General features: G+C 42.8%; 1 protein-coding gene across 2 annotated transcripts in view; it reads right to left on the reverse strand.

Annotated features, from left to right (window-relative positions):
• Positions 1-21,795, reverse strand: part of LOC121608125 (protein inscuteable homolog) — a 47,924-nt gene extending 26,129 nt beyond the window's left edge. Inside the window, exons 1-2 of one of the 2 annotated variants that reach the window (XM_041939277.1) lie at positions 21,672-21,795; positions 3,187-3,278 (exon numbers count right to left, since the gene is read on the reverse strand). In XM_041939277.1, coding sequence (XP_041795211.1) covers positions 3,187-3,260 — 74 coding nt within the window. In that variant the 5' untranslated portion in view covers positions 3,261-3,278; positions 21,672-21,795. Of the gene's footprint in view, positions 1-3,186; positions 3,279-6,923; positions 7,036-21,671 lie in introns of those variants that run through there. The other variant, XM_041939278.1, reaches the window with a different exon arrangement.
• Between the last annotated feature and the right edge of the window lie 4,700 nt (positions 21,796-26,495).

Here is a 26,495-nt window from a genome sequence, read left to right on the forward strand (position 1 = left end):
TATGTGTGTGTGTGTCTGGTTGCCTATGTATGGCATGACAGCTGTGTTGATTTCATATCCAAGGGCATTCATTACGCGTCTCCCGACGCTGTGTAAGCATTCGTAAAACACAAAACTGTCAGAAGATATATATGCAAATTTATTATCGATGACTGAAATACACTCAACCACAGCAGCTGATGAAGAGGCTTTTCCCATTAAAGAATAAGAAGCATCAGCATCTGGCACTTAGCATTTCACAACAGAGACATAAATCACTGCCGTGTGATAAGAGTTTTGTCTTTTGTCTCCAAAATGAGACTTTTCTGGAAGTCAGGAGCAAGAGTTTATTTAAAGATTGATAGTCATGAAGGTCTGAAAACACTCAATGGGTTTTGGATGAGTTTTCTTTGGCCCCAAGTTAATAAGACATGAAAAAGGATGTGAAATGTCGATTAAAGCTAAATAAGCTCCCCAGGCCTCCAGCTTGTGATGGAGCCAGTTTAGTTGATGGTTCAGCAGTTCAGAGATGTCCAGTTTGGGTCAGCTGGCAGGTTTCTGCTCCCTGTCAACGCCTCGTGACTGCTTGACAGCGTGGAAGCAGCGCGGCTCTGTTTTTGCTTCAGTTTCTGATTGTTTGGTATGTGCACACTCCTCTTTTTTGCATCTCCAGCACATGTGTCTGACAGATTTTTCTGCATTTTTTGGTTTCAATCTCTGGCTTATGTGTGCCGATACACACCTCAAATATGGAATCCAATTGCGGGCAGATGTTTTCAGGTCTTGTGTGTGCGTGGCAAGGAGTGTGGAAGTGTTTGTTTGTGTATGTGTTTGCATTGTCACTAAGGTTTTGACCTTTGCACCTCCTGCTATTGACTGCTTCTAATTTGTTGATCTGGGATCCTGACTAAGACCGATATATTGGTTTGGCAATGTTGAACCAACAAGCATTAGCTGGCAAATATTTCCCAAGGCAGCTATGAGGGAGGTGAGGATGAGATTTCACTCAGCAGCTTCAGGGCTGTCAGTCTATGAGACCTGCCTCACCCTTTCTCGACATACACATGAGCCACCTGAAGTTCAGTTCCAGTGTTGTGCAACATTTATTAAGCAAAATATGAATACAGTCAAATTTAAAGCTGCACTAATCTACATGTATATATGAAAATGGATAATGTGTAATGTGAAAAAGGTTGCTTGTGGTGATGAATCTACAGAATTATCAGCCAGCTCTGCAGTCCCCCTCATCTCAGCAGACCTTCATCATTTTGTTCTGGTTTTTAAGTCGACACCTTTACTGTTGTGTTCCAGTCTCATCACTTTCACTGACACCATTTCCAGCCACAGCAGTCAGCTGTTTTCTGAAAAAAAGCCCCTGATAAACCCCCTGTATGCTACCTGCCCAGGGTTAAATGGTAGCAATGAAAGTGAAGTATATGGAAGCTAAAGAGCCAGTAATGGATTGGACCAAAACGGAGCTAAAAGGAGAAAGAATATTGGCCTTATTTTTGTAAGATCTGCAGAAACACGACTCTGAACGAATGAGGCCGATGTTCTGTGTCTCCTGCATGCGTAAACAGTTAACTGTTTGCTAACAAGCTCCACACAGCAACTTTATATGATGACAATTAGTGGCATGCCATAGTGGCAAAAAATGAATAAATGCTGCTATAAGTAAACTCGCTGAGACTGAGATCTTGTTAACAGGGGAGACCTTTGGTTGCTGTAAGAACAAAATTATTGTTCACGCAGAAATCTTGCACAAAACTAAAGTCCTGCTTCTTGAGTTCAAGACATTATTGAATCAGGACATCAAGCTATGTTTCCATTCCTGCAGGTCTTCCTCAATAGTTTGTCAACAAAGATGACTACAATAGATATTCTTCTAGAAAAGAGCTCATTTTAAGATTGTTATTAGGCTGTATGGCTGATCAGTGCATCAATGTAATCTGTGACTTTAGCTGCACACAGTGAATTGAAAAAGTGAACTGAGCTGTGCAAAGGGGTTCCTTTAGCTTTACCGTCCGTTAGCAGTGAAAACACTGGTCAAACACAGGAACTGAAGCTAATGCTGCTGTCGCACTCATTGTCAAATTCCCTGATTAACAGCACTTGAAGTGAATGTCTAACACGTCTCCAGTTGATGCATTTCTGCTTGTGTCTTCCATCAGATGGACCGCCGGGACCTGCCCTCCCCACAGTGGCCTGATCTGTTACCAAACATCTCTGTGATACAATCATCTCCTCACAAACCATCGAGGACGACCAATGACACAACTAGACCCCGTCACCACAGTAAACCTCAATCTCTGCTCCTGTGAGAGCTGCCATGATACAAGAGTCTCTCACACCATTACAGTGCATTATCAGAAGGAGATGGGGGGGCAAAGCATGCTGAAATTTTTAGGGGGCCACATCTGCAGATGAAACAGGACTGTTGCTATGACGGCTATTGTCTGTATTCTGTTTGGATATGTTTGTGTGTGTGTGCTTCTGTGTGTTTAGACACGACATTTTGGCAAAACAAATTGTAAAGACATTGACATTTTCTGTCGTCGACAATGAGACGTGACAAGATACATAATTAGCCAAACATCTGTAACTCTGATACGTGGAAATCATCTCCGTTCAGTGCTGCTTCCCACTTAAGATGGTAGTATTTTGTAATGAATGAATTTGTCTGGTTGTCTGATCAACCTACACCCTTACCAGCAACTATGGTGATAGACATGGACACTCATATATTGGGACTTGGTATAGTGAACGCATGTATTGGAAAACACTGTCTATGGTAGAAGAGGCAGAAACAGGAAGCAAAAAAATTTGTGTTTTTTATCAAATTTAGAAGCAAATTGAGAACAGCTAAAGTTAAAAAACAGCCTCATGGAAACATACCTGACCTGCTGTTCAGTTTAAAAGTAATTTTGAGCAGCACAAAATTCTAACCTCTCTTCACTGCACTGAGGTGTCAGCAGACTTCTCAGTAGTTTATGCCTCAAAACCACAGCAAATACAACCAAAACTAGCCAGATGGCTGCGTACAAGTGGGAAAAACATGTTGTTGTAGTGATTTGGGTGAACTGAACCTTTCAGTCTGTGAGTGTTCGTACGAAGCAGCTGTGACCGTGTCCACGTCTGAGCTGGCCTGTGTCGTGTGTGTACGACTGCATTTCAGATCAGATGCACAGCGGCGCTGCGTTCACTTGCCTCATTGGGGACGAAGAGAGCGAGCTGCTCTGTCTGGAGCTGCTCTGAGGAGTCGCCATTCTGTCTGCGGCCATCTTACTTCGGCTCAGCGCCTGAAACACAAGACGTTCAACATAAACATCAAGCTCACACATGAAACTGACAGTGACTTTCGTCCTTAATCAACGTATTTTCCCGTCAAATATGTCAAAAGTGAATACTTAACACGTTACTACTACTTCTGCTGTTATGTACATGAAGCAACTAATTTTTAATTTTAATTAACAGCGACCTCGTGTGAAATTTCTGTGTTTGCACCTTCCTCCATATGCCGACTTTCTTGCTCTTTATACTAAGCCATCTGACTTCCTCGTCATAATCACTACAGCCACTAGAGGTCACTGCGGAACGATAAACGCAAATATTGGTTGCAGTAACCTACGTGCACAGACGACCTATACGGCTGTTTTTCTGGTGAGGACGGGCTGGAATACAACCACACATCACTACACACACACACACACACACACACACACACACAAACACTGCATCCTCCTCGCTGTGTTGCTTGCCACCGCAGTGTTATCCACTACAATATCTCCGTATTGATCCGCCTCCAAGCATTCTATTCTTGTCTTGTCTTTTTTTCCTCCAAGTAATTCAATTATCAATAAACCTCACTGTTTTAAATAGCTGCAAGCCGCTGGTGTGCCAGTGGAATAATATTTCTTATCTTCTAATTTATTGGCTGGCTGCCAGCCAGTGACTCTCTTCCCTACTTTGAGCCTGAGCAAAAGAGGCTGACGCTCTTAAGTGCCCGCAACTTTATTCCGCCGTTTTATTGATGTATCCCATTTAGATTAGTCCATTTTCAATCGGGAGAAGCCACAGTCGCCCTCCTGCCTCAACCTCACTCTAATCCTTTTAGATAATGATATCCTGCAGTGGTGTGGTTACAAATTCCATGTTTACTGTGCAGTATAATTAGCAGGTAGTTACAAAGTGAGACTATCTCTCTCTCACGCACACGAACACCCAGCCTCCCAGTGTCACGGAGCAGGTTTCAGCTGCGGTGACCTGCTTTTTATTAAAAGCTTCCAGAGTGTAATGGGATCGATAGACGTAAACAGTAGAACTCGCGGTAAAGCAATTGAGGATAGAGGGATGCGTGATGCACGTGAGACGCCGCTCGTTTGATCTCACGTTACTCTGCTGTCTCAGTGCCGCAGTGTTCAAGCCCAAATGCCACGATGACAGAACAAGTGATCCATTCTGTAGAGTTTGGAGATGGAGAGGATCAGGCACTACGGCGCATTAGAGGAGTCACCAATTCGGGTTAGCTGTTTGCTTCGATTGCTCCGAAACGCCCTGGGGTGCGTAATGATGAGCAACAAGGGGACTACTTGATGATGGATGAGAAGAAAAGGATGGATTTTTTGGGGGGCGAGTGACTGAGTCAGTGACTGCGATTAACAGATACCCAGGCAGATGGATAGGTGAAGAGACTCGTAAGACAGATACAAGCAGAAAGAGAGAGCAGGAAGAAGAAGATGCAGAGAGGGGGAGGAAGGGGGAGAGGAGGGGGTCCTTTAACCGCAGTCTTGGCATGGCTCCTCCAGGGCCATTTTCAGAGAAAGCATCACAGCGAATCAGAAATTATACCAATCCTGTGCCAGGTCCAAGGAAGGATGGAAGGCTGGAAGTGAGCAGGGTTTTAGAGGAAAAACCCCCCAATGCAGCTAGAATAGAGTACAGTAGAATGCCAGAGAACAAGGGCTGATATAATGGCAGTGTTATTATTACAATAGAGAGATTAATTATATTGGGCCGATAATTGAGCACAGGGTCACTGTCAATGAGACACAGATCCAACAGATTCCATTACATGTGGTTCCGGCTCGTTAACGGCGCTCCTCTGCAGATTACCATACAAATGGAGATGAGTTGTCCAATCAAGCAATTCAGTCCTGAGCACTTAGAGTGTGCCACTAAGTGCCGTGTTAAGGACCATTGTGCTGCGAGTGGCCACCGGCTGGAAATGATGAATGAGGGAGTAGAGCGGAAGGTTTTTTAGGGAAATGTCAAAGTTTACAGCAGGTTGCCGGTGTTTCTTTTACAGCCTCCTGGACCAGTTCAGTTTTGGTACAGACTGTGCTCTGTTACGCTCTGATAATTTATGTAATGTAACATTTAAGAGCTAAAGCTGGACCCTCTATTCATTTGAAGCTGCAGCCGCTGCAGTTTAAACATCCCCAAGTGCACCAATGCTGCAAGTACTACAGAAATATGAGTTTCCTAAGCAGATGGTCAGCTTTGACAGGATCCTGGCTAATTTTCTTGCTAGGGTGGACATTTCTTTTCATGTCTGGGCCGAAACCTGAGTTGCCCTGTGGGTTTCCCTGCTTGGTTGCCGTGGAGAGTGTGTCGGTAGTAGGTAAACCAAACAAAGGACACCTCTGTCTCGGCCTTATGTCACACGCCGGGTAAAATAACAGCCACTCAGTAACTTGTCTGTGTAAGGGAAATGACTACAGCGTGCGTTCCAGATTTACTGCAGCACTTGTATTTATTCTTTGCATGTGTGTGCAGGGGGATTTAAGTGTTGGTGTGCACTTGTGTGCATGTTGCTGTCACTTGCAGTTTTCCAGTGATGTTTCATGTTAGGCCTGTTCTTAGTTAGTCACGCCAGCTCCTGCTTTTAACATGGGTCATCTGATTCTCTCTTATCTGAGCTGGGTAGCCTTTACACATTCTGGCTGTAGAGCTCAACTGCTTGACTAAGCTTGGGAAGAGTAAAAGGCCTAAATAATGAGCCTGTGTTTAAAGGCCAGAAAGAAGCACAGTGAACTTCCAAGTTCAAGAAAACGTCAGCGAATGAAACTTACATCCATGAACATAAACCTTTCAAAACAGTATGTTATACAATCGCCTGTATTTTTGCCATAGCTGCTTTCAATGGGCACCATTTCCAATAAACCCAAGACTGCCACTGCCCCAGTTTGACATACAGACGGTTGGATTAGCAGGCTATGACAACGGACCGTCCCTGTCAATCTCCATAGTTCTGTCTCACCTTTTCTAGAAAGGCAAAGATGAGGATTATGTAGGAAGAGAACAACTAGGAAGATGTATACTTTACACACAGTGAAAAAACTTACTTAGGAATAAAGTTTTTTGAATGCTAACTTGATTGAATGTTGTTTAAGTTTGTTAAAATCACAACAAGCAAGTAGATAAAAGTATATTTTAGAGTATGGTCAAACCGCAGGAACCTCTGACATTGACTCCTGTGTTTTGCACCTTTGTATAGATAGAGGATTTGTGACAGACCGTTTAAAAAATGGCTTTTAGCACCAGCGATATCCTCCCCTTTCATCCCTATGTGCTTGTTTCAGTCTCAGGTCTCATTCTTGACTTGTTTTTTGTCTAACAAATTAAAGGAGGGTACGTGCAATCTAATGCACCACCAAGTATTCATTGTCCGCTGATCTCATTGCCTGTGCTCTCCATGACTGCAGAAATCACTGGTTAAAAATACTTTTCCAGTCCTTTTTATAAAATTCTGTGGTGAAGCAGAATGCCTCTTGCAGATTCTGGGTAAAACCACCAAAAGAATACAAAAACTGGTCTGCAGAAAACAAAATACCACACCACTGTGGCTCTGCTTCAGTGCTGTGCCAAAGGCAATGAATTTCTGTTTGACATAAACAGAAGAAATCAGACTGAGGAAATCGGGAGATACAAGCAATGCCACTCACCACTTTGAGAGGCCAAAAGCAGCTTGAATCACTGTGATGGAGTTCAGGATGAAGTGAGTCGGGCTTTGTTCTCCAAGCTTAATATCCTTGTTGTTTCAGGAGTGCCTCATTGTGTGACCGATTCCTTATGGTTTGGCTTTATTTCAAAACTGCCAACGATTAAGTACAGAATGCTTCTTCCCCTGCTGCTGTCCTAACTCATACAGACTAAAGAAAGCATCTACTAAAGAAGCTGTCTCTGGCCTTTGGCCTTTAAATACAGTGGACATGCTCTGCATTGGCGACTCGACGGTGCCGCGCCGCTCATGTCCTCTCATTGAGCTGGAGACTGCATTTGCAGGAGGAGACAGTCTCACCACAGAGCTGTCATGTGGGGAGGAAAGCAAAGCAGGATGGGTACTGTATGGGTGGTTGGGTGGGAACATGCTGGGAGCAGGCTGTGCTGAGCCATGGACCCGACATTCCCATCCCACACACAGTGGGCTGGCTCAAAGTGGGCCCTTGTACTTGCACAGAGAGACCCACTCAGGGCAGCAGATAATGCCTGATGTGAACTGCTGCAGTCTGAACATTTGGTGAGTCAGCTGAAGGCAGCTTTACACAATCGTACTTACAACCCTCTCCGAAGTTATGTCATAGTACAATACACAATAAGCCTGTATCCTTTTTATTGATTTGATTAAGCACTTTATAGTAAGATTTGTAACCCCAGTGAATCACCGACTGCAGAATCCAGGCAGTTTTCGTGCCATGCTCGACAGCTAGCCAGTAACAATCACACATCATACACTGAAGAAGATTCATGCAAAAGTAATATGCTAAATTTGCTGTTAAAAGGCATTTAAATTGCTCCCAAATAGTGTAAAACCTGTTTGAACAACAATGTAGAGGGAGCCAGGAAATAGATTGTGGATGCAAACTGAATATTTACTGAAACACATGAGGATGATGACTTGAGAATTTTGTCATAAAATACCAAAATGTCCATCAGTCTGCCTCTTCCACATGAAGCCAGACATTGGGCGGACATATTTGTCCTCTCCAGACACAACAGTCCCCTCACCACTATCTCAGTGAGTCTAAATGCAGTGCATTCCATAGATAGCATTGGCATGGGCAGCTTATTTTAGAATGGGTTGTTTTGCCAGGCGGGCACTCAGCTAAAATATGTGTTTGCTATGCTAACTGAGTTACATCTGTGTATTTTTAATCATTTAAAAGTCTAGCTTGAGTGAGTGTGATTTGCATCTCTGGAGAGATCCTTACTATCTTTTCATTTGTTGCATGTTGGGAGGCGTGAAAATTTGGTCTTTTTGCAAGTTAACTGGTTGATACACAATCCATCCATCCATCCTGCTACAAGGATTTCCCTCTATAGCAGGTATTTGATTTCTTTGCATTGTGCACATCTAACCAAATTAAGCTAACCTTCCCACTGTTGTTCAGATCAAATCCATCAAACTATTTTTTAATTTTCTTTGGCATCATCCTGCTACACATTCACGCAGACCCAACAACACCTGAGTTGTTCAGTACAGTTAGTAAGTACAGCCTCTACAGCACCACTGCAGGAGGCTAACTGGAGGTTAGTGGCTTTCACATTTTCCCAGGCTGTCCAGGGATCTGGACGACCTTCTGAGCAAACCTTTTGGCCACAAGCCAAACCTCGAGGCTACCATTCGTCCATTCAGTGCTGGTGAGCATCAAACTGACACTGAGACGCATGAAACAGAAACCAGCTAAAGAAAAGCTGTACATGCAATCACAGTTACAGCACGACAACTCAGTTTGATATGACGAAGGTTTGAGGAGCCATGTGACACTGAAACACACACCTGTACACATCTGTACGTTCGAAAGTAACCTTGACTGAGAACAATGTCTTTGGTCAGCTTGAAATCCTGTCAGCATATATTTTACAAAATATGGCACAATAAAAAATTGCTTTGCTGTGCAAACGCCATCTTCAGGCCCCGGGAGCTCTGCCAGATGTTGCATATTAGCCATACTTTGGTCGACATATGAGCGTTTGGAAGATGCGGAGACGGATGACCAGAGGTGGATTCTGTTGTAGGTTTGGTTTGAGAAGTTTTTTGATTTGTTTGGACCATTATTCATTTCAGTGTGTAAATGTGTTGCACCTGTTGTAACTGACATTAATTGAAAGTGACCATAGCTGCTGTTTTCTATGAAATAGTAGTAACAATAAAGTTTCAAAATTATCTTTCAAAAATTGGATTCAATTTAATGAAGCTAATGGAGTAATCCACAGTGCAAACAATCTGCAATCCACTGTGAACTATGTTAAAACTTCTCTCACATGGACATTTAATGAATCTGTATTAAAATAGCTTTGCCTCTGCCTACATACAGGTCTTCCGGTTGTCTGTAAAATAACACATCCTTCAGACGTCACCTCAATCATTTGTGACACTGAAGTCAAACACAATGGGAACCACCAGTGAAAACACCGACAGCTTCCATTGTTAACTCCAGATTCTTATAATCATTAAGTTTTCTTTGCAGAACAAAAACCAGAACATTACGCTAACAGGACTCAGTCTGCATCATCACTGATGCTTGTTGTTGTTCTTTTGGAGATGCTGGAACTTAAATCTGCCTTTCAAGAGATGCAACAGCATATTTTACAGCAACGCCACTGTAGCTGTGTGGCTAATGATAGAAAAACAGTGTCAACGTCTTGGCATGTCTCAGGGTGATGGTGACAGGGGCTTGAGGAGCGTCACAGGTTTGAGTGGGACACGCCGTGATGTCAGGAATAAATGTGTGGGAGGATGGAGAGGAAGCACCGCTCCCGTTTCCATATATTTCTACTGTAAAAAGTGGCTGTACAGTGTTAGGGAAGGAGATGGAAAGAGTTACGAAAGAAGTGGAGAAAATGACACGGGCGAATGTGGAAGATGGATTCTGAGTAGAGCAGATAACAACACAAGACTGTTGCTGTTACATTAATGGTTCTCTATCTCATGTGTGAGAATGACCAATTAAACTTCATGTGGTTGTAGAAGTTTTATCTCTGGACTGCCTGACTGCAGTTCTTAGCTCTACAACAAGCCACTGTAATCCATATCATTTGAATGTTTAATAAGATGTTGCTTAGATGTTGCTCCCCCTTCGTTTCCTCTCAACTTCCCACCGTCTGTTGTCGGAGCCTCACAAAATAAACAAATGTTCGTTAAAAATATCCAATCCATAGGGCTATTATTTAACTGATCAATCATTTGAGCTAAGTGATGTTCATATTCGTATTAATCCTCCAATAACATCATTAAATGCTTAAACACTTTAACTTTGACTCAAAAGTGAAACCAGACATACAACTTCTTCAATCTATTATCCTGCAGGAAATCCAAATGAGGCATTAAAACACAGAAATCAAAAGAAAGCAGAGATGACAACTAACAACAAATATATCAAATATGGTCTTCGCTGGACTGGAGTGCTTTTTTATCTAAAGCACTTTGCAATTTGCTCCCCCATTCAAACACACACACTCACACACACACCTTTTGTCACAAGCTACCATGTGTTGCATGCTATTCTACCATAAAAGGCACTTGTCTGACCTGAGTGTTTCACTCAAGGACACTTTGACACGTGGACAGGAGGAGTTGGGGATAAAGGTGGATGAGAACCACACCAAATATAGAGCAACTCTTTCAGTGGCCACAGGAATAAAAGAGACTCTAGTGTGCTGCATACAGTGAAAGTAATCAATATAAGTCATCTTTCAAGTGTCTTCCAAACAAGTTACTGGGTGAGTTAAGGTTTGAATAGTGCAGCACAACAGGAAAAGAGGAAAGTGTGTGAATTAGAGGTTATCAAAAGTTTTTTGCACAGATGGCACAGCATTTAGTTCCACTCCTGATACTTCTGTGAGATAAAAGTGTTGGAAAAGTTTAACACCGGTGGAAATTGAGGGAGGATGAGCTAAGAAAGCATTAGAATGCCTCCCTAATGGATCATTTAAGTCTTCCTGACTGAAAAAATCCATTTGGGAGCAGGAGAGAGCAGGTTATCACTCTGTATCTGTCACCAGCCTCTACAGAGAAGACGGACTTGCTTGACATGTGAAATGTCCTCCAAACAGTGTACCTGACAGCGGTTTTGCTCCATTGTACTTCTGTCACTCATGCTGCACCCAGCCACTGTTACACATGTGCACTGGATCTCAAGGCACAAGAGGAAACTGCATGCTCTGGCAATCTTCGTTTTCTTTGTCTACTTTTTCAAGCTGAGCAATAGACATTACAGCATGGATATTCAGAAAAAAAGATCAACCGCAAAAGTAATTTTCCAGCATTTGTGCAGTTTCAAATTTTGCCAGTCATCTCAGCCCCAACATGACAACAAAAGCATACAATATGATGCTTTTTCTTACCATGACATATGTCGCTATTCTTAGCAGTGCGTACAGTAAAAGCACTCCGTAAAAAGTTAACTAGAAATTAGGCCTGTTTTGGTTTGGTTTTTGCACGCCATAATTGCCCTCGTCTCTCTGTATGCACCAGTTTGGGAGATGGAAACTTCAAATCCTTCCCCAACATACTCCCGACTGGACTGAATGAGAAGATTCCCTTGTAAGGCCAAAAACTGTGCAATCTATTTGGGTCTGGGAGCATTCTTTCCTTTGGCATAATAATATGGACGTGCCCTCATGGGGTTTCTAGGCAACCTGCGCTTATGGAGATGAGATCAGACAGGGTCAAGTTGCACACTCGCATAGAGACACACACACATACACAAAGACCTATAACCCCAACTGTGCTCGAAGATCAGCCACCCTGTAGAATATCACACTAATAAAAGTGGACAGATCGCTACAACCGATAGCAGTTACACATCAAGGCGGCAGTAACAACATCAGCTCCTCATTCCTCAGACACCAAAGGAGCCTGAGACACATTTCCCCCCCCAAAAGATGAAATTCAGCTGCATAAATAACTATATTGCTTCACCACAAGTCTGCTAAAGTGAACACACTGTCGTCTTGGTACTTTATGGTCAGCTATAAAAGTACCCGTAATTCTCATTTTCAAGAAAAAAACAGATGATAGCAGCACCATACCTCCTAAAAGCTCAGCTAGCCCCAACTTGTCACACCAAGAGAAATATCCAAATGCATTTTAAGCTTCCAGTTCCATCGACAGTTAGCAGAATAAATAACAGGAGGAAATCAGCCGGCGGACAGACAACGCTCAGAGGTAACAAAAGGGTTTGGAGTGGAGCTCCAACAGGCCAAAGACACAGGAGCTGGATGCTGGCTCAGACTGGTTCAGTGAGGGGGATCATGTGGGTACCTGACACCGGTCAGCAAAACATCAGGCGTTGCTTAATAATGAATGAGCGAGGCCTGTAGAGAGGCAGCACACACACACACACACACCACATGGCTAATAGAGAGTCACACTGACATAATTGGAACCAGGCTTACAGGTAAAAGCAGGGTATATAACCATAATCAGTCTGAGCAACTTGACACATGTTGCTAACAATGTACTCTGTCATCACCCTGCAGCGCTCCACACTTTACACAGCGGGGCATAAGTGGGCTCAGCGCTAGTTTATACTCAGACAGACTCTGTCTAGTCTTGTTAAGCTTGTTAAGTTTAAGTGCAATGGCATTAAAAGAGAGACATAACTGAGGACATCAGGTGAGACCGAAAATCTGCAAGATCAGTCAGTTACAACCAACTGTTCTGTCCAAAATAACAAGATTGAGGGGTGTTGGCATGTATGACTTAACCTCCACCACACCCGCCTAAGAACCAAAATATGATTGGCTGAGACGTCGTCCTCGTGGCAAAGGAGAGGGGAAAACCCAATCAGATCCGAGCACGGCCAGCAACGAGCAGCGAAAGTTGGAGCCACTTTTCTCCTATGAAACATCAGCTGAGTCACCCCGGAGCCGAGAAGATATCAACAAACATTGAGGTTAAGACCAGGAGACAGGAGTGCATCCATCTGAAGACCTGTGGCTTTGGCTGACTGGGCCTTTGTCAAAACCCTGATGAAGTCGATGCAGACCACCAAACCAAAAATCCAAACACAACACAAATGGCGTCCCTTGAAAGCACTGAATGATTTGTGTAAAACAAAGCATTGTGGGATTTTTCAGCCCTGGCAACACAATGAAGTTCCCCCCCGGAGGACCACATGCTGAAACATTTTCAGAGAAATGCTGTTTGTGCATTGAAATCCCAAATATATTGCACAACAGAGAAGAGCAAACACACCAGGTCAGGACTCGTTGATATCCCACGAGTATCCAGTTTTTGGAGCATCTCTGATGTTTTGCACGCTGTTTAGAGACACCTGGATGTGCTAGCTGGAGAGGAATACTAGCGTGTCATCAAAGTCTGATCATACTCTGATGGTACAGAAATGAGTGGCTGAGATGTCAGGGATTCAAGACACAGCTGCAACACATCCATAGGCCCACCCCAATGTTGTAGCTGCCTTACCGTAGACAGAGCTTTACCATATACTCTGCCATAAGATGCAGAAAGTGTGAATTTAAAAAATTTTGGCACTGCCAGCCAGCAGAACTGATGAAGCCGCCTGGATGAAAGAAAAAACTGAACAATGATGGTACCAGGATGGTGCTCTGAACTCTCAGTTGTTTTGGTGGAACTGCTCAGGCTCAGTATGAGTTCCCAATAAAACAGCAAGACTTCAGCTTCCCTCAATGAGAAAAGTCCATAAAAGCAACTTTGAATTGGAGGCACTTTTACTTTGGAGTGTAAAGGTTACGAATGTCAAAAACCTGACTATCAGCTTCCAGGTTAAATAACACAGTTGTTTTATTGCTTTTTCTCTATTTCGCCTCTGTTTTCTCTGATCCTTTTTTATTTTGGCTAAAATAATTGATCTTACTCATTGTGATGCAACAACATTGCCACAAAGGCCTGTACCATCAGCAATTCAAGTGCAGACAGTTGCATCTCTATTGCTTTTCCAGCATTGTGTTAAAGAATATTCTGACCAAAGGTTTAAAGCTAGTGATAAATTCTTGAGGAATCTGTGTCATCAGCCTCCAGGTTGGACTTCAGGCATGTGGCCAAAACAATCCTTTGAAGCAGATTCCCGACAGCAGCGGGAGCTCTCAACCCTCAGCATCATTGCCTGATCTTCTCCTGTCAATCACACGGAGAATGACCTCACTGGCATTTATGTCCTGCAGCTGCTTCAGTTAGATGGAGTGCTTTGGCAATGGCATTGGCCCAGTTACGGCCCACTTCTGCATGTCAGAGAGACCCGGCTACTACGACACACTGGAGGCTAGCACGATCCATACGCAGGATTTATAGCCAGCTGTCTGTCTATCCATCTCCGCCCACGAGCCCATATGATGTAAATTCATGACGTCATATCCAACACCAGGATCATAAATAAACCTTGCACGGGCACTTGGTTTAGTAATCCCGTTTTGGCTCGTGAGTGACCTGATATTAGGGGCCACACGCAAAATTACTGAGAAAAAAAAGAGCAGAGAGGGTGGGGAGGAGGGCGTAATAGCAGCAATTCCTCACTAGTCAACTCTACAGCTGTTTGACATTAGGAGGTGGGAGTAAATTAGGTGGGCTGGGTCTGTGTGTGTGGGTTTAAGGGAGAAGAGAGGAGTAAGAATCAGGGGTGGAGGATAGGTCCGCTGCCCAGATCTAAGCGGAGTAACACAGGCACCACTTCAGGGCAGGGTGGAATTTTTCAAGGCGTTTTCCCCCGACTGTTTTTCCACCACTGAACTAAGGCACATGCAGGGTAAATGGGACACACATGGGGTCAATGTGATAAGTAAATATCGGCTGCAAAAATCGCAAGGTATGCAAGAAAAGCTCCATATGTGCCCGGCGAGCACACATGTGGCACTTCAAAAAGCCATTTCAGTGCTATTTTTGCCACGAAAAGTACACACGTGTGAGAGTTTTCTGGGTAATTAGGTCTGGAAATCAGTCTGCCATGTCTCATTTGAGATATGCAGGATATTCTCAGAAGTAAATACTTAAAAAAGAGTGATTTCAAAAGAGATATTCATCGCTTTTAGGTTTAACACCTTCTCTTTACTGCTGTCACTGATCACAGGTGTTACAAACCATTTCAATTATACTAAGTTTCATTTAGTTCACAAGTTAAAGAGGAAGAAAAAGAAAAAAAGGCCAAACATTCTCTTGATTCAGTTTCTTAAATGCAAGTTATTACTACTTTTCTCCATTTGGTATCACTGTAAATTAAATATTCTTTGGGGTTCGACTGTTGGTTGGACAAAACAAGTCACCTTGACCTCTTAATAGTGATGCACATTATTTCTCTCCATTTTCTGACATTTCATAGACAAAATAATGGATTTACTGAAAAAACAATTGGCAAATTCATTGATGATGAAAATCATTATGAGCTGCAATTCAAACATGTTCTGTAGGACTTTAAAGGTCCAGTGTGAAGGATTTAGGGGGATCTATTGGCAGAAATGTATTTTAATATTTACACCCATGTTTTCATCAATCACCTGAAGATAAGATCAATTTTTTTTTTTTGCTACGTTAGAATGAGCTCTGTTTATCTACAGAGGGAGGGGTCCTCTTCCACAGAGACATGCTGCACCACCATGTTTCTACAGAACAGACAAACCAAACACTGGCTCTAAAGCTCTAACAAAAGCCATATCTGACTGATCAACACTTTAGCGACCATTCAAACAGTTTGCTTTACATTTTCAAACGCCTCCCCTGAGTTGTATGAGACAGACAGCAGTAGCGTGGGACAAGGACACCACGAAAGAGAAGGAGTAGTAAGTCCTCAAGACTCCCTGAGGTGGTCTCAACAGCATCAAGACTTTTTCACAAAGAGGAGGGTAGTGTTGACCGTTCCATCTCCAGTGAATCCCACAGCAAACAAGCACAGAAGTGCTGAAGCCTCCATTTCCTTTCATGATCTCCCCAATGTACCGTAACGAGGGCCACAGAGCAAAATACAGCAGATAGCAAAGACAGAAACAACAGCTAAACAGACTGAAGCACATGACCTTCCTCCAATTAGCAGATGGAGATGGGAAGAAAAGAAGAGAGCAAAGAAAAAGAGGTTAACGTGAAAGAAGCTCCACACTGACGCTCTAATTCAACCGGTCTGATATTGATTTATCTCCCAGTCTTGGGTCCCGGAGTGGTTGCCATATTGGGCCCACCTACGCAAAAATTTATACCTGCACTCTCCTAATTGAGTGCCCACTCTGAACAGAGAGCCTCCACTGAGTCATGAGGGTCATCGCAGGGATGTGTCAACAGCCACCGTTCCCCACAATAAAGCAGCATCAAAGGCGTACACGTGACGCACGTGCAATGTCCATATTTTAATATACAAAACATTAAAGTGGGATTTTCGTGCGTGCTGCATCATGCTGTGGTCCGACATTATTTAAAGCGCCTGTCAATGATGCTGTCACAAATATCCATACTTAGGACAAGAGTTCCTTTGTGTTCAATATTTATTATTACTAGATTTCATTATTCTAATGAATGAATGTTTAAATCAGCAGCAGGAGCTTTTTAACCAGCTTTCTTTATTTGCTCACATTTGTTTTGTTTGGAAGCCATAAAAACTGTCTCTTTGGCTAATGTTGGAGACAAGCAGCTGGCTCCCTGTGGAGGAAGATGTTGTCCGTACTCCACCAAGGTCAAAGGTCAGTGACTCGAAGTGAGCAGCCAGAGTTGTTGCTTGCAAGTGCAGAAATGTGCTACATTTGTCACGGACCATCCTAGCCAGCATCTGTCCTTGACAGCTCTGAAGCGCTGCTAAGAGTTTTGGTAGGAAGGAAATTCAGTCAACAGTGTCTTAAAATGGCACCAATACTGGACTGAACGTGGACGCTACCCACATTTAGGGGTCATTCACACTCATCGATAGTGCTCTGCAGGGGCAACTGGGGTTTAGTGTCTTGCTGAAGGACACTTCAGCATATGGACAGAAGGAGACAACCCACCATAGCCCCTGAATGACAGCTTTCACTAACTCTACGACACACAACACTTTGAAAGTTAAGGTGTCCAAATGTCCCACAGATACAAGGCCACAGCTGATAATTATAGATCATGAATTATATCATTCCATTGGTTGAAAAACAGTCTAGGCAGCCTGGTCAAAAGAAGAGAACTGTAACGCTCTTGATTTCCCAGAAGAAAAAGAAAATTTGTGGGCATTTGGATGGAAGCAGGCTGAGGACAGGCCAACTGTGTGAGGAATAGCTTCTGAAGAACACCAGACTTGTGGGAGGAGAACCAAAATGACCGGGCCCTGACTCCAGCAGGGCCACACAGACGCAAGGAGGAGGGTTGGACAAATAGCAAAAGACAAAGAAAGAAACTACCTCCTTCAGAAAGAGAAGCTATTAATGGAGTATGACGGACACTTGGCAAAGTTCAGCTTCAAGAGTGGGATCTTAGCCTTGTGCACCCCTTGAACATGACTCAACCTGCTGCCGTTTATTATAGGAGGGGTTTGACTGCCTGTCTTATTTGAATACACAATGCTCTGGCGCTGGCAACTCAGAAACCAGACTCGTGGAGCGAAGTGCAGCTTCGCATCTCCAAGTTTAGCTGTGGTCAGGAAGTTCAGTCACACCCTCAATCGCAGCTCATCAGACTGCACTGGCAAGGCGTTGTCTTAATGTCTCAGACAATGAGTGTGGGTGTGAGGCTGAGGAGAGATGAGATTTTCTTTTACAGTGGAAACCCTATGATTCCCTGTTTGTGGAGAGAAAACCTAATTAAACAGTGTGACAGCACAGTGAGGGCCACACCTGCATGTGTGGTTCATGTTAACCACGCCACGCCCTCCTCAGCTGTTCACCAGGCAGGCGAGAGGAGAATGCATGGCAGAGGGTAACTACCAGTCATGTATTATTAGATAGAAGTGCTAAACAGATGTTTACAGGAAGTGGTTGTGATGGCTTGTCATCTCCTGATGCTAAAACAGCCATTAAAACTGATACTAAGCCTTCATTTGCTTCTAGGCGTGATAAAAGCTGCAATCACATTGCCTTGCATAGATTATTATTATACCAGCATCAGTCATATTGTAAGACTTGTCTGAAGTAATCAGGACGGGCCAAAAAGAAATGAACAAGTCCTCAGATGATCAATCACAACATTCATTCCTCCTCAAAGACCCAAAACTGCTTCATTTATAAGTCTATGATCTCTCAGGAATGTTGCTAAAACATTAGCAGGCAAATCCACAAATAGCATTACAATGTGGCTGCACATAATGCTAACTGCTAACATCAGCATGCTAACATGCTCACAATGACAATGAAATCATGCTATCTCAGGTATAATGGTCACCATGTTGACCATCTTATTTTAGCGTGATAGCATGTCTGCTAATTAGAAGCAGGCCTGAAGCGATCTCATGATGCCGCTTAATGAAAACTGGACCAAAGTGGAGGATAGACTGTTGGACTGTCTAAAAACAGAGGAACAGGAAGAAGTTCATATATATAGCTCACTACCCTGCTCTGTGTGCTGTTGTTTGTCATATAATTATATAGTAACATCATGACTCAGATGTTCACAGTAATACTTCTGGTCCTGGTGGATGAAGTCCAACATGTCAGTCTATCCACCATCCACCCCCTTTAGTTTTGCCTACTTGGCATAACCAAATGGAAATATATATAATATATATAACAGAAGAACTGAAAGGGCAAACAGCAGGTATGAGACTTTGTTTGAACAACATCTTAGCATGTGCATGAGCATGTCGTCTAGAAAAAGGCATATTTGACTAACAATAATTCAGACATGCTTTATGCTGAACTCTGCAAATCACCACATACCTTCTACCTCTGGTCATATACACCTGTGCAAGAGCCAGACATCTAGCCTAACTTTACCGTGTGTTTGGTTTGTGGTGTCACTGGTGTCCTTAGACCTCTACAAACAATCTCCAAGTGGCCAACATATGCCAGTTGCTTTTACTCACTACTGGAAAACATACTGAAACATTTTTATGAGAATAAAAACCTTTTACAATCATTCAAAGGACTGATGATGATAATTTTTCCTCACTTTCTGCGTTCAGCTGCGTAGGGCAATCTGTATGGAGTGACCTCGCACCTTGAGTTTGGCTCCCACAACCTAAACCACCTATCCACACACCAATAGAAATGGAAAATGATGATGGCTACAAATGCGAGTGATTGACTTGATAATAGTATGACTGCTTGTTCTGTAATGCCAGCAAAGATGCACGACAGAGCTGATTGGCCTTCTGACTGGGGGTGCTTGCTGTCCTCCAGGGGCTCACCTGGGGTGGAAACTAAACAGAGAAAGGCAGGAAGACTTTTGTTTTGTGGGCAGCAAGCTAACAAAAAGGAGCCCACCAAACCACACTGTGCAGGAAGATGAGAAAATACTGTTTATTTTGAAAATATTCACAACTTAATTAATCTAGGAAAAACCCTTTTGACTCTTCTGATTGGTGAACCCTTACGGACTAAGAGCATATAAATAATCAAGGAATGGAAACATATTCTGACTTCATGGCTGATTCAAAGGTAGGAAGTTGCCACTTTTTTGTCTCTTTTGTTTACCATCTCATGTTTTCCATAAAATGAGCTGACTGAATAATAGAGAACCTGATCAAAACATATGTAGCATGTCCACATTGACAACAGTTTAAACACAGATATCTTGTTTAGCGCACTGCTAAGTTGTTTAGTACGATCTTAAGCAGGTCACCGACGACCTGTGAATAGAATATTTGCCAGTGAAAGTCTGAGTGAGGGTTCACTGCCTGGAAGGCAAGTGATGGGCATCGAGATCGGGCAAATGAACAGACGCAAATTCGCGTTCAAAGATACGCACACAGTGTGCACATGTGCAAACATCCTCAACAAACTCCGCACAGAGAGAGGATGGAAAAACACAATGACACACCTCTGTTGTAATCTGTAATTGTCTCTCTCTACACACACACACATAGGCTACGCACACGTTCCTCCACCACCACATCACACACACAGAAGCCTGTAGTAAAGACATGTGGTAGCTGAGTCCTGATCATTACCCACAAACTCACTGTAATCTTTGTTGTTTTCCACAGTCTGAGCTTCCATCACTCCCACACAAACCAGATCAGCCCACTCCAAACCGTTATAGCCAGTATGGTGTCGAGCTCCAGCATGACTCAGAACAAAAACATAAAATATTTTCCGATTGAGAACACTAAGCAGTAGCCCGAAAGGACCATTCATATTTATCTTGATAGCATAAAGTACAAAGGGGATGCTAATTGTTACGCATTTTACCTGCGATTTAAAATGTGAGCATTTAACTGATGAGTGAAGGCTAAAAGTCAGAAAATCAAAAGCTGCACTTAATATCTTTATTTTAACAACAAAAAAAGATGCTACGTGTCATGTAAAGATGGCGCTCTTGATGAGAAACCAGCAGATCCACTGAGAATTTTAGCATCTTTCAGCTCAATGTTTGGTTTTCAACACTCTTATCATTTCCAGGAGCAGCCAGCAGGCCTCCAGTGTAAAAGCTCCTGCTTCCTGCCCAGCACTAAACAGCAGACAGACAAGTTAGTGACCAGCTGACACAGCCTTTAGCAGCTAAAGGGCCAAATGTTTCCCTCAGGAGTTGGTGGAGACCAAAAACAGAGCTAAAAGAGAGTGACTATTGGACTTACATTTGACAGGCGGCCAGAATCGCAACTCTAAATGAATGCTAATAGCAACTATGTTGCTCCAGCTGCGTGAATCTGTGAACAGTCAACTGTTTGCCAACAAGTTTTCCATATCAGCTTTAAAGGTGATGTCATTGTTGTGTTTTCAACCTTTTATTTGCAGCTCCAGTGGCGAAAAAAATTGTTTAATCACTATTTAAATGGTAAAAGAATACACAGAAATACTCAATAAAGCCGTCCAGTTTACTTTGAGCTAGTTTGGAAACACATTTACATACCTTTCACAATTAAGACATAATGTGAACCATTTTAAAAGTTGTTTTCCCCATGTACCTCTAATCTGATCGTTTTATCAGTGATTTTAATGCATTGCATTACTCTTGCACACACCAACTTCACATTTTGGTTCACAGTTTAGTTGAACTTTGTGTGACTTGGCACTTTTTTGTGGCTTCATCTGACATTTTCTTTACAAGGATGACATAAAGGGAATATCGCTGTTCATATAACCTTTTAAGTTTTGTGAGACACTGAGTGTGCAGATGATCAATACTGCTGCCCTTATAAATCAGAAGCTTTTAAATGAGAATGCTTCTTTCATCTTTAGAAAATCTTCAAGACTTCTGTGATAAAAAAGCAGACTTGGACGTTGGTCAAGAACACTTTTATGAGAAAAAGGGCTTTGACATCCGTTAAGTTGCCACCCATTTAAATGCGGGAGTTTGAAAGCACTGCAAGCACCTTGCACCATGCAACAACTGCATCTGCAGATGGAAAATACTCTCTTTCAATGTCCTGAATCAACCAAGTGCAGAAATGCATTGCTGTTGAAGTTGTTTGAAGGACGTCCTGCATTACTGTGTAAGTTTTCTATTTAAATCACATGCTGCATGACTGAGTCATGCTTAAGCCATCTGAAAAACTTTATCCAAGATTTCTAAAACTTTTTTTCATTAAGTTTTTCTCTGCTCAAAGTTCTTCACGGCATCATTTCACTATTTCCAGAAGTTGAGATTAGACTGAACCGTTTGCAAGACTTACCCATTCTCTTGGTCAGCGACTGAAAGGTTAAGTGTTCCCAGGAGGGTTCATAGCTGCAGCTCGAGCTTCTTGTCTTCTCTTTCTTGTCTTTCACTCACTCTAACTGTGTCTCTGTCTTGCTCGGTCTCCTGTCCTGGAGCCCAGCTGGGCCAACCACCACCAAAGCCTGCTGGAGTAGGACTGCTCAGAGTCTAACCGTGACTGGCCTTAAAGGTTTTCTTGGGGAGAAAAAGCCCACATCCCACTGTCAGTCAAGCAGCGGAGCATAGTTTCAGCTGGGCCGCCATCCAAACAGACATGAAACTATTCTATTTCGGTCTGCCATATGAGCAGCGGTGCTGTTCAGAGGAGGGGGGAGAGATTCTGTGGTGGAGCATGTAATTGCAGAATGACCAGTTATGGCGAGATGTAATTGCAGACCTCATCAGATGGGGAGAAACTGCCAACAAGACAAGGTAAAGAACTTTTAAATAAGACTTTAAAAAAAGACGAAACAACACAGACCACATAAATAAATGAGGAGCTGGGTTCCAGATGTGGCAGCAAAGGGAGGGGAGGAGAAGAAAGAGAGGGAGGGACAGAAAAGAGGGTCAGATGAAGGAACTGCCATGGCAGCAGAATGAAATCTCATTTCTGACACGGTGAAAGGGTGTTTACCTTCCCAGGAACACTCGCACAAGACGGAAAGGGGGATTGGGGAAGGTGAGAGGATGTCGGGGCCGGCCTTGTGTTGTTTCTGGACCTTTACCATGAATGTTCCTGGGTGTCTGGTTTCACATCAGCCTTGGAAATGACTGCCTTATGGAAAAATTGGGAGCTTTAAAAATGAGGAAGGAAAATGAAAATATAAACGGCAGTCGGCTGGTTCCCATTACGACTGAGGCTCAGCTGGTCGGGTTTGCTGCAGTTAATATCGCTACGTATTCTTGAGTGACTAATTGCCATGTGATTATGTGGAGGGGGCGGCTCCGCACACACTCCCATGTGCACATAAGGGCCTGTTACACTCTATAGAGTCAATAAATATTAGCTTTAGCTTAAATCTGAACGTAAACAGCTAATTTCCTCAAAAATGTTACCTAATTTCCTGCCAAATGCAACACGGGAGTGCTCATCGGAGCATATTTAGAGGCACAATGTGTGACATTAATTGTCAGCAAGACCCCATTATTTAAAGGATTTGGGAAATATTAACTTTCTTGCCAAGAGTTAGGTGAGAATATTGGTACCAATCTGTCTGTATGCCAGATATGACATCAGAGCCACTAAATGGTTATCTTATCTTAGCATAGAGATTGGAAGCAGGGGGAAGCAGCTAGCCTGGCTCTGGCAAGAGGTGAACAAACCTGAAATATCTCATTATGGGCCCACATGAACTACCATACTAACATACTATTGAATATGCAAAAATAGTATCTGAGATTTTTTTTTGTCCAAAACTAGTATGAACTAAATAGTACATGAGGTTCATACTATTCCCTGTGAATATTTCAGCATGCAAACACTGGACACTACATGAGCACAAATGTCCCACAATGCAATGCGGCATTGAAGACAACAATGGCGAATGGCAACCAAGTATTAAATTTCACACAAACTAGATGTTGCATATTAAAAAAACGATAGTTGCTTACCTTTTCCAGTAATTTAAGGATTATTTGGTGACAAAGATGGCCGCGAGATCCACAACAAGTTCCTCGCTCGCACTTCCTCTTAAATATCTTCTTAATGGAAATGCGTCAAGGATGTATAATATTATGATTGTTATTACTATGATTATAGCTGGATAAGGGATTGCAAACGCTGGAGGAGATGAGGCTGGTTGGCACGGGTTACCATAGTGACGCATCTCCAACAAGAAAAACGGTGTGTACATCACTTCCATGCTGAAAAATAGGCTTGAAAAGATACATAAACACATACCACATGCCTAAATTCTTTATATCTTTAATCCACAGGCAGATTCAAAAATAGGCAGAGCCAGAACAACTGTTTTCTCCTGCTTCCATCCTTTATGCTACGCTAAGCTAACCGCCTGCTGGCTCAAGCAGCATATAGTGTACAGACATGAGAGTGATATCAATCTTCTCATCTAACTCTCAGCAAGAAAGCAAGTAAGTGCACAGAGAGCCAATGGGAAGTCATAACACTGTATATTCCTTTTTTCTGTTGCCTTTAACAAACACAATTTAAGCCCCAGACAATCGTGGGTTAAATGTCAAGGTTCAATATAAAAGGCGAGTTGAGACGCCCATCGAGTGTAGACGACAGAGAGGTCTGAACGCTGTGGAAGCTTTGAGCCAGCAGAGACCACGACGGGAGAATGAAGTGACTTGAAAAGTGAGAGTGTTAGTTAGGATCGCTCCTGCGCTGCTGTGCTTGTAGTTTGTTCGTGGGAGTCGAGGAATTGTTTCATTTAGTTTAAATCGCGGAGGTTTGGGCTGAGATTTGTGTGAGAACATGAAAAACCAGGAACAGGCTTCATTTTTCCACAATGGCAGATTAAAGAAAAGCTGAATGAGAGAAGCCAGTGGAACAGCAGCTAGCGACATGACATCACTCCCTCTCTGTTTCCCAATGTCAAGCTATTCCTTTAAAACATTAAAAAGAAGCATCGAAGCCTTAGGTTTTGAAATTGGTTTGTGGTGTAGGTTTCTGGGAACTGGACTAGCGGCACGTCTTCTCTCTGGAGATGGGGGCTTGCTTCATGGTTTCTCTTATACGAACCATCTAATTTCCAACTGGAAGGGCCCCATTCAAAGCAGCTGTGTGTCATTAGGACCGCTATTCTCATTGGCATAGTGAGATTGTTAGATTACTGCTGAGAAAGAAGCTTAAAACCAAACCGACCCACGAATCAGTCCTCAACCTCCCGTCCCCCTCAATTATCAGAATATGGAGAGGGGCTTTTATCTTTTTTTTCCTCTTCAGTCATGCAGGCAAAGTTTCCATGTGGAGTCTAGCACAGCGCTGATTTTCTCCAGACAGACAGACAGAGAGACAGACAGAGAGACAGTGGAAAGACTGTAAAAACAACCGTCGGAGGAGGGTTTGAAGGCTTCAGGGGGAGTCAAATCTTTTCTGTTTGTATCCTGTTAGATCCAGTTTTCATACATCTCCTCTCGTGTGGGAATTAATAAGTCACCCAGTCATAACCAGTCATTTATTGCTTTAAGCGTCTGTAGTTTGGACACAGCACGCCTGGTGTTGACGGTTGTCATTTTTCTCACATGTTCCTTTTCCATCATCTAAGCCGAATAAAGTGTTTTTACAAAAATACATCTTTTAGCTCTGACAGCTACTGTGTGCTCATGTGAGATGCACACTGTGACAAATATCCTGCATTTGCTCCGGTGCACACACGGCATCCATCCGTGCGACCAAATAGGATCAACAGCATCCTGTTTTTCAGCTTCACCCTTATTGAATGGGCTCATTATCGCCTCAATTTCCAAACTTACATCCCATATTTGTCATCGAAAACTGAGTAGACTTTATTTATCCTCTCTTCAAGTGCTTTTTTAGTTCTCTGTTCGGATTTGTCTGGAAACACTGCACCTCAGATACTTTGCAAACCATTGGCAGCACATAGGGGGAATGTTACTGCTGGCTGAAACGCAACATAAAACTGTAATTATGCATTTGCATGATATTTATCCGCTCCAGTTTGTGCGGTTAACATGATTTATGTGAAATTATTTCCTGTTACAGATCTAGACCCGTGTTTCATTTTTCACTAATGATGATCACCTTTTCTTATGTTTTTGTTTTTGTGGTTTTCTTGTAACCTTTACCCAACGGTCCCTGGAGTTGTACACATCATTTCATTCAGAAACTCTGCTGAAGAGCCGCCCAGTACGACCAGTCTTCTACTTATTGCTGGTTGGAGCCCCCCGCAGTGCTACCCTTAAAAGACAAAAGACCATTTTCCGTGCCTGGTTTTCCACAGCTGGTCCAGAGTTTAAGCTGACTCCCTTTAGCTTCTTTGTTCTGAAAGAAGATGCTGTTTGAGGCTCATATAAGACATGTGACCATTTCTCATTCATCAAAAGCCATCAAAACCACACATCCTTGTTATGACACATCGGCCCATGACTTCCATTCATGATACATCTACAGGAGTGTTCAACAGGTCATTGTTTTACACCTCATTGCTGTTCAGGCCAAAAGAACCACGCTGTGTGCACAGACGTCATGTAATCATGTTATCACATGTGTCATTTTCACTTTCATGGGGTTTAGATTTTCTTTCTTTGTTTAGTTCATCACTTGTGCAAATGAACAAATGCAAATCTCTGTCAGCCTCAGATCATCTGCTGATGAGGGTTGACAAGGAGTTCACATTTATCGACGGTGGAGACTTTCTTTATGTTTTCTGTGGCTCGAGTCAGACCCGTGTGACTCTGCACAGCCCCACTGAAACTTTTATTGAGATAATTATGTTGCCACCTATTGGAGTGCTGCTGTAAAAACAAGAGGACCCCAAAATGTTCAGTCACCCTGCATGTGATTGAGCATCTGATGATTAAAGCGGAGCCAGCACGTAAAGACAGCTTGAAGGATGTATTGTTTGTGAGTTGCATCTAAAATATAAGAGGGTACATGCTTAGACTTAACGTGTTGATATCTCTGCACCAATCTGCTGTCTAATGTTTGCACATAAAAAGTAAAGATTAAGCAAATAGGTAATTTATGTAAATGGAGATACATGCTGATTCTGAACTGAGTGATGTGCATTGACCTCCAGTGGAGCTTAAGAAGAACAAGTCTGACTGCAGGTTTGTCTGCCTTTTATTAAGCAATTACCCATGCAGTTTTTACTTG

This window comes from Chelmon rostratus, chromosome 6 (genome assembly GCF_017976325.1).
Source record: "Chelmon rostratus isolate fCheRos1 chromosome 6, fCheRos1.pri, whole genome shotgun sequence".
NCBI classification, from domain to species: Eukaryota; Metazoa; Chordata; class Actinopteri; order Chaetodontiformes; family Chaetodontidae; genus Chelmon; species Chelmon rostratus.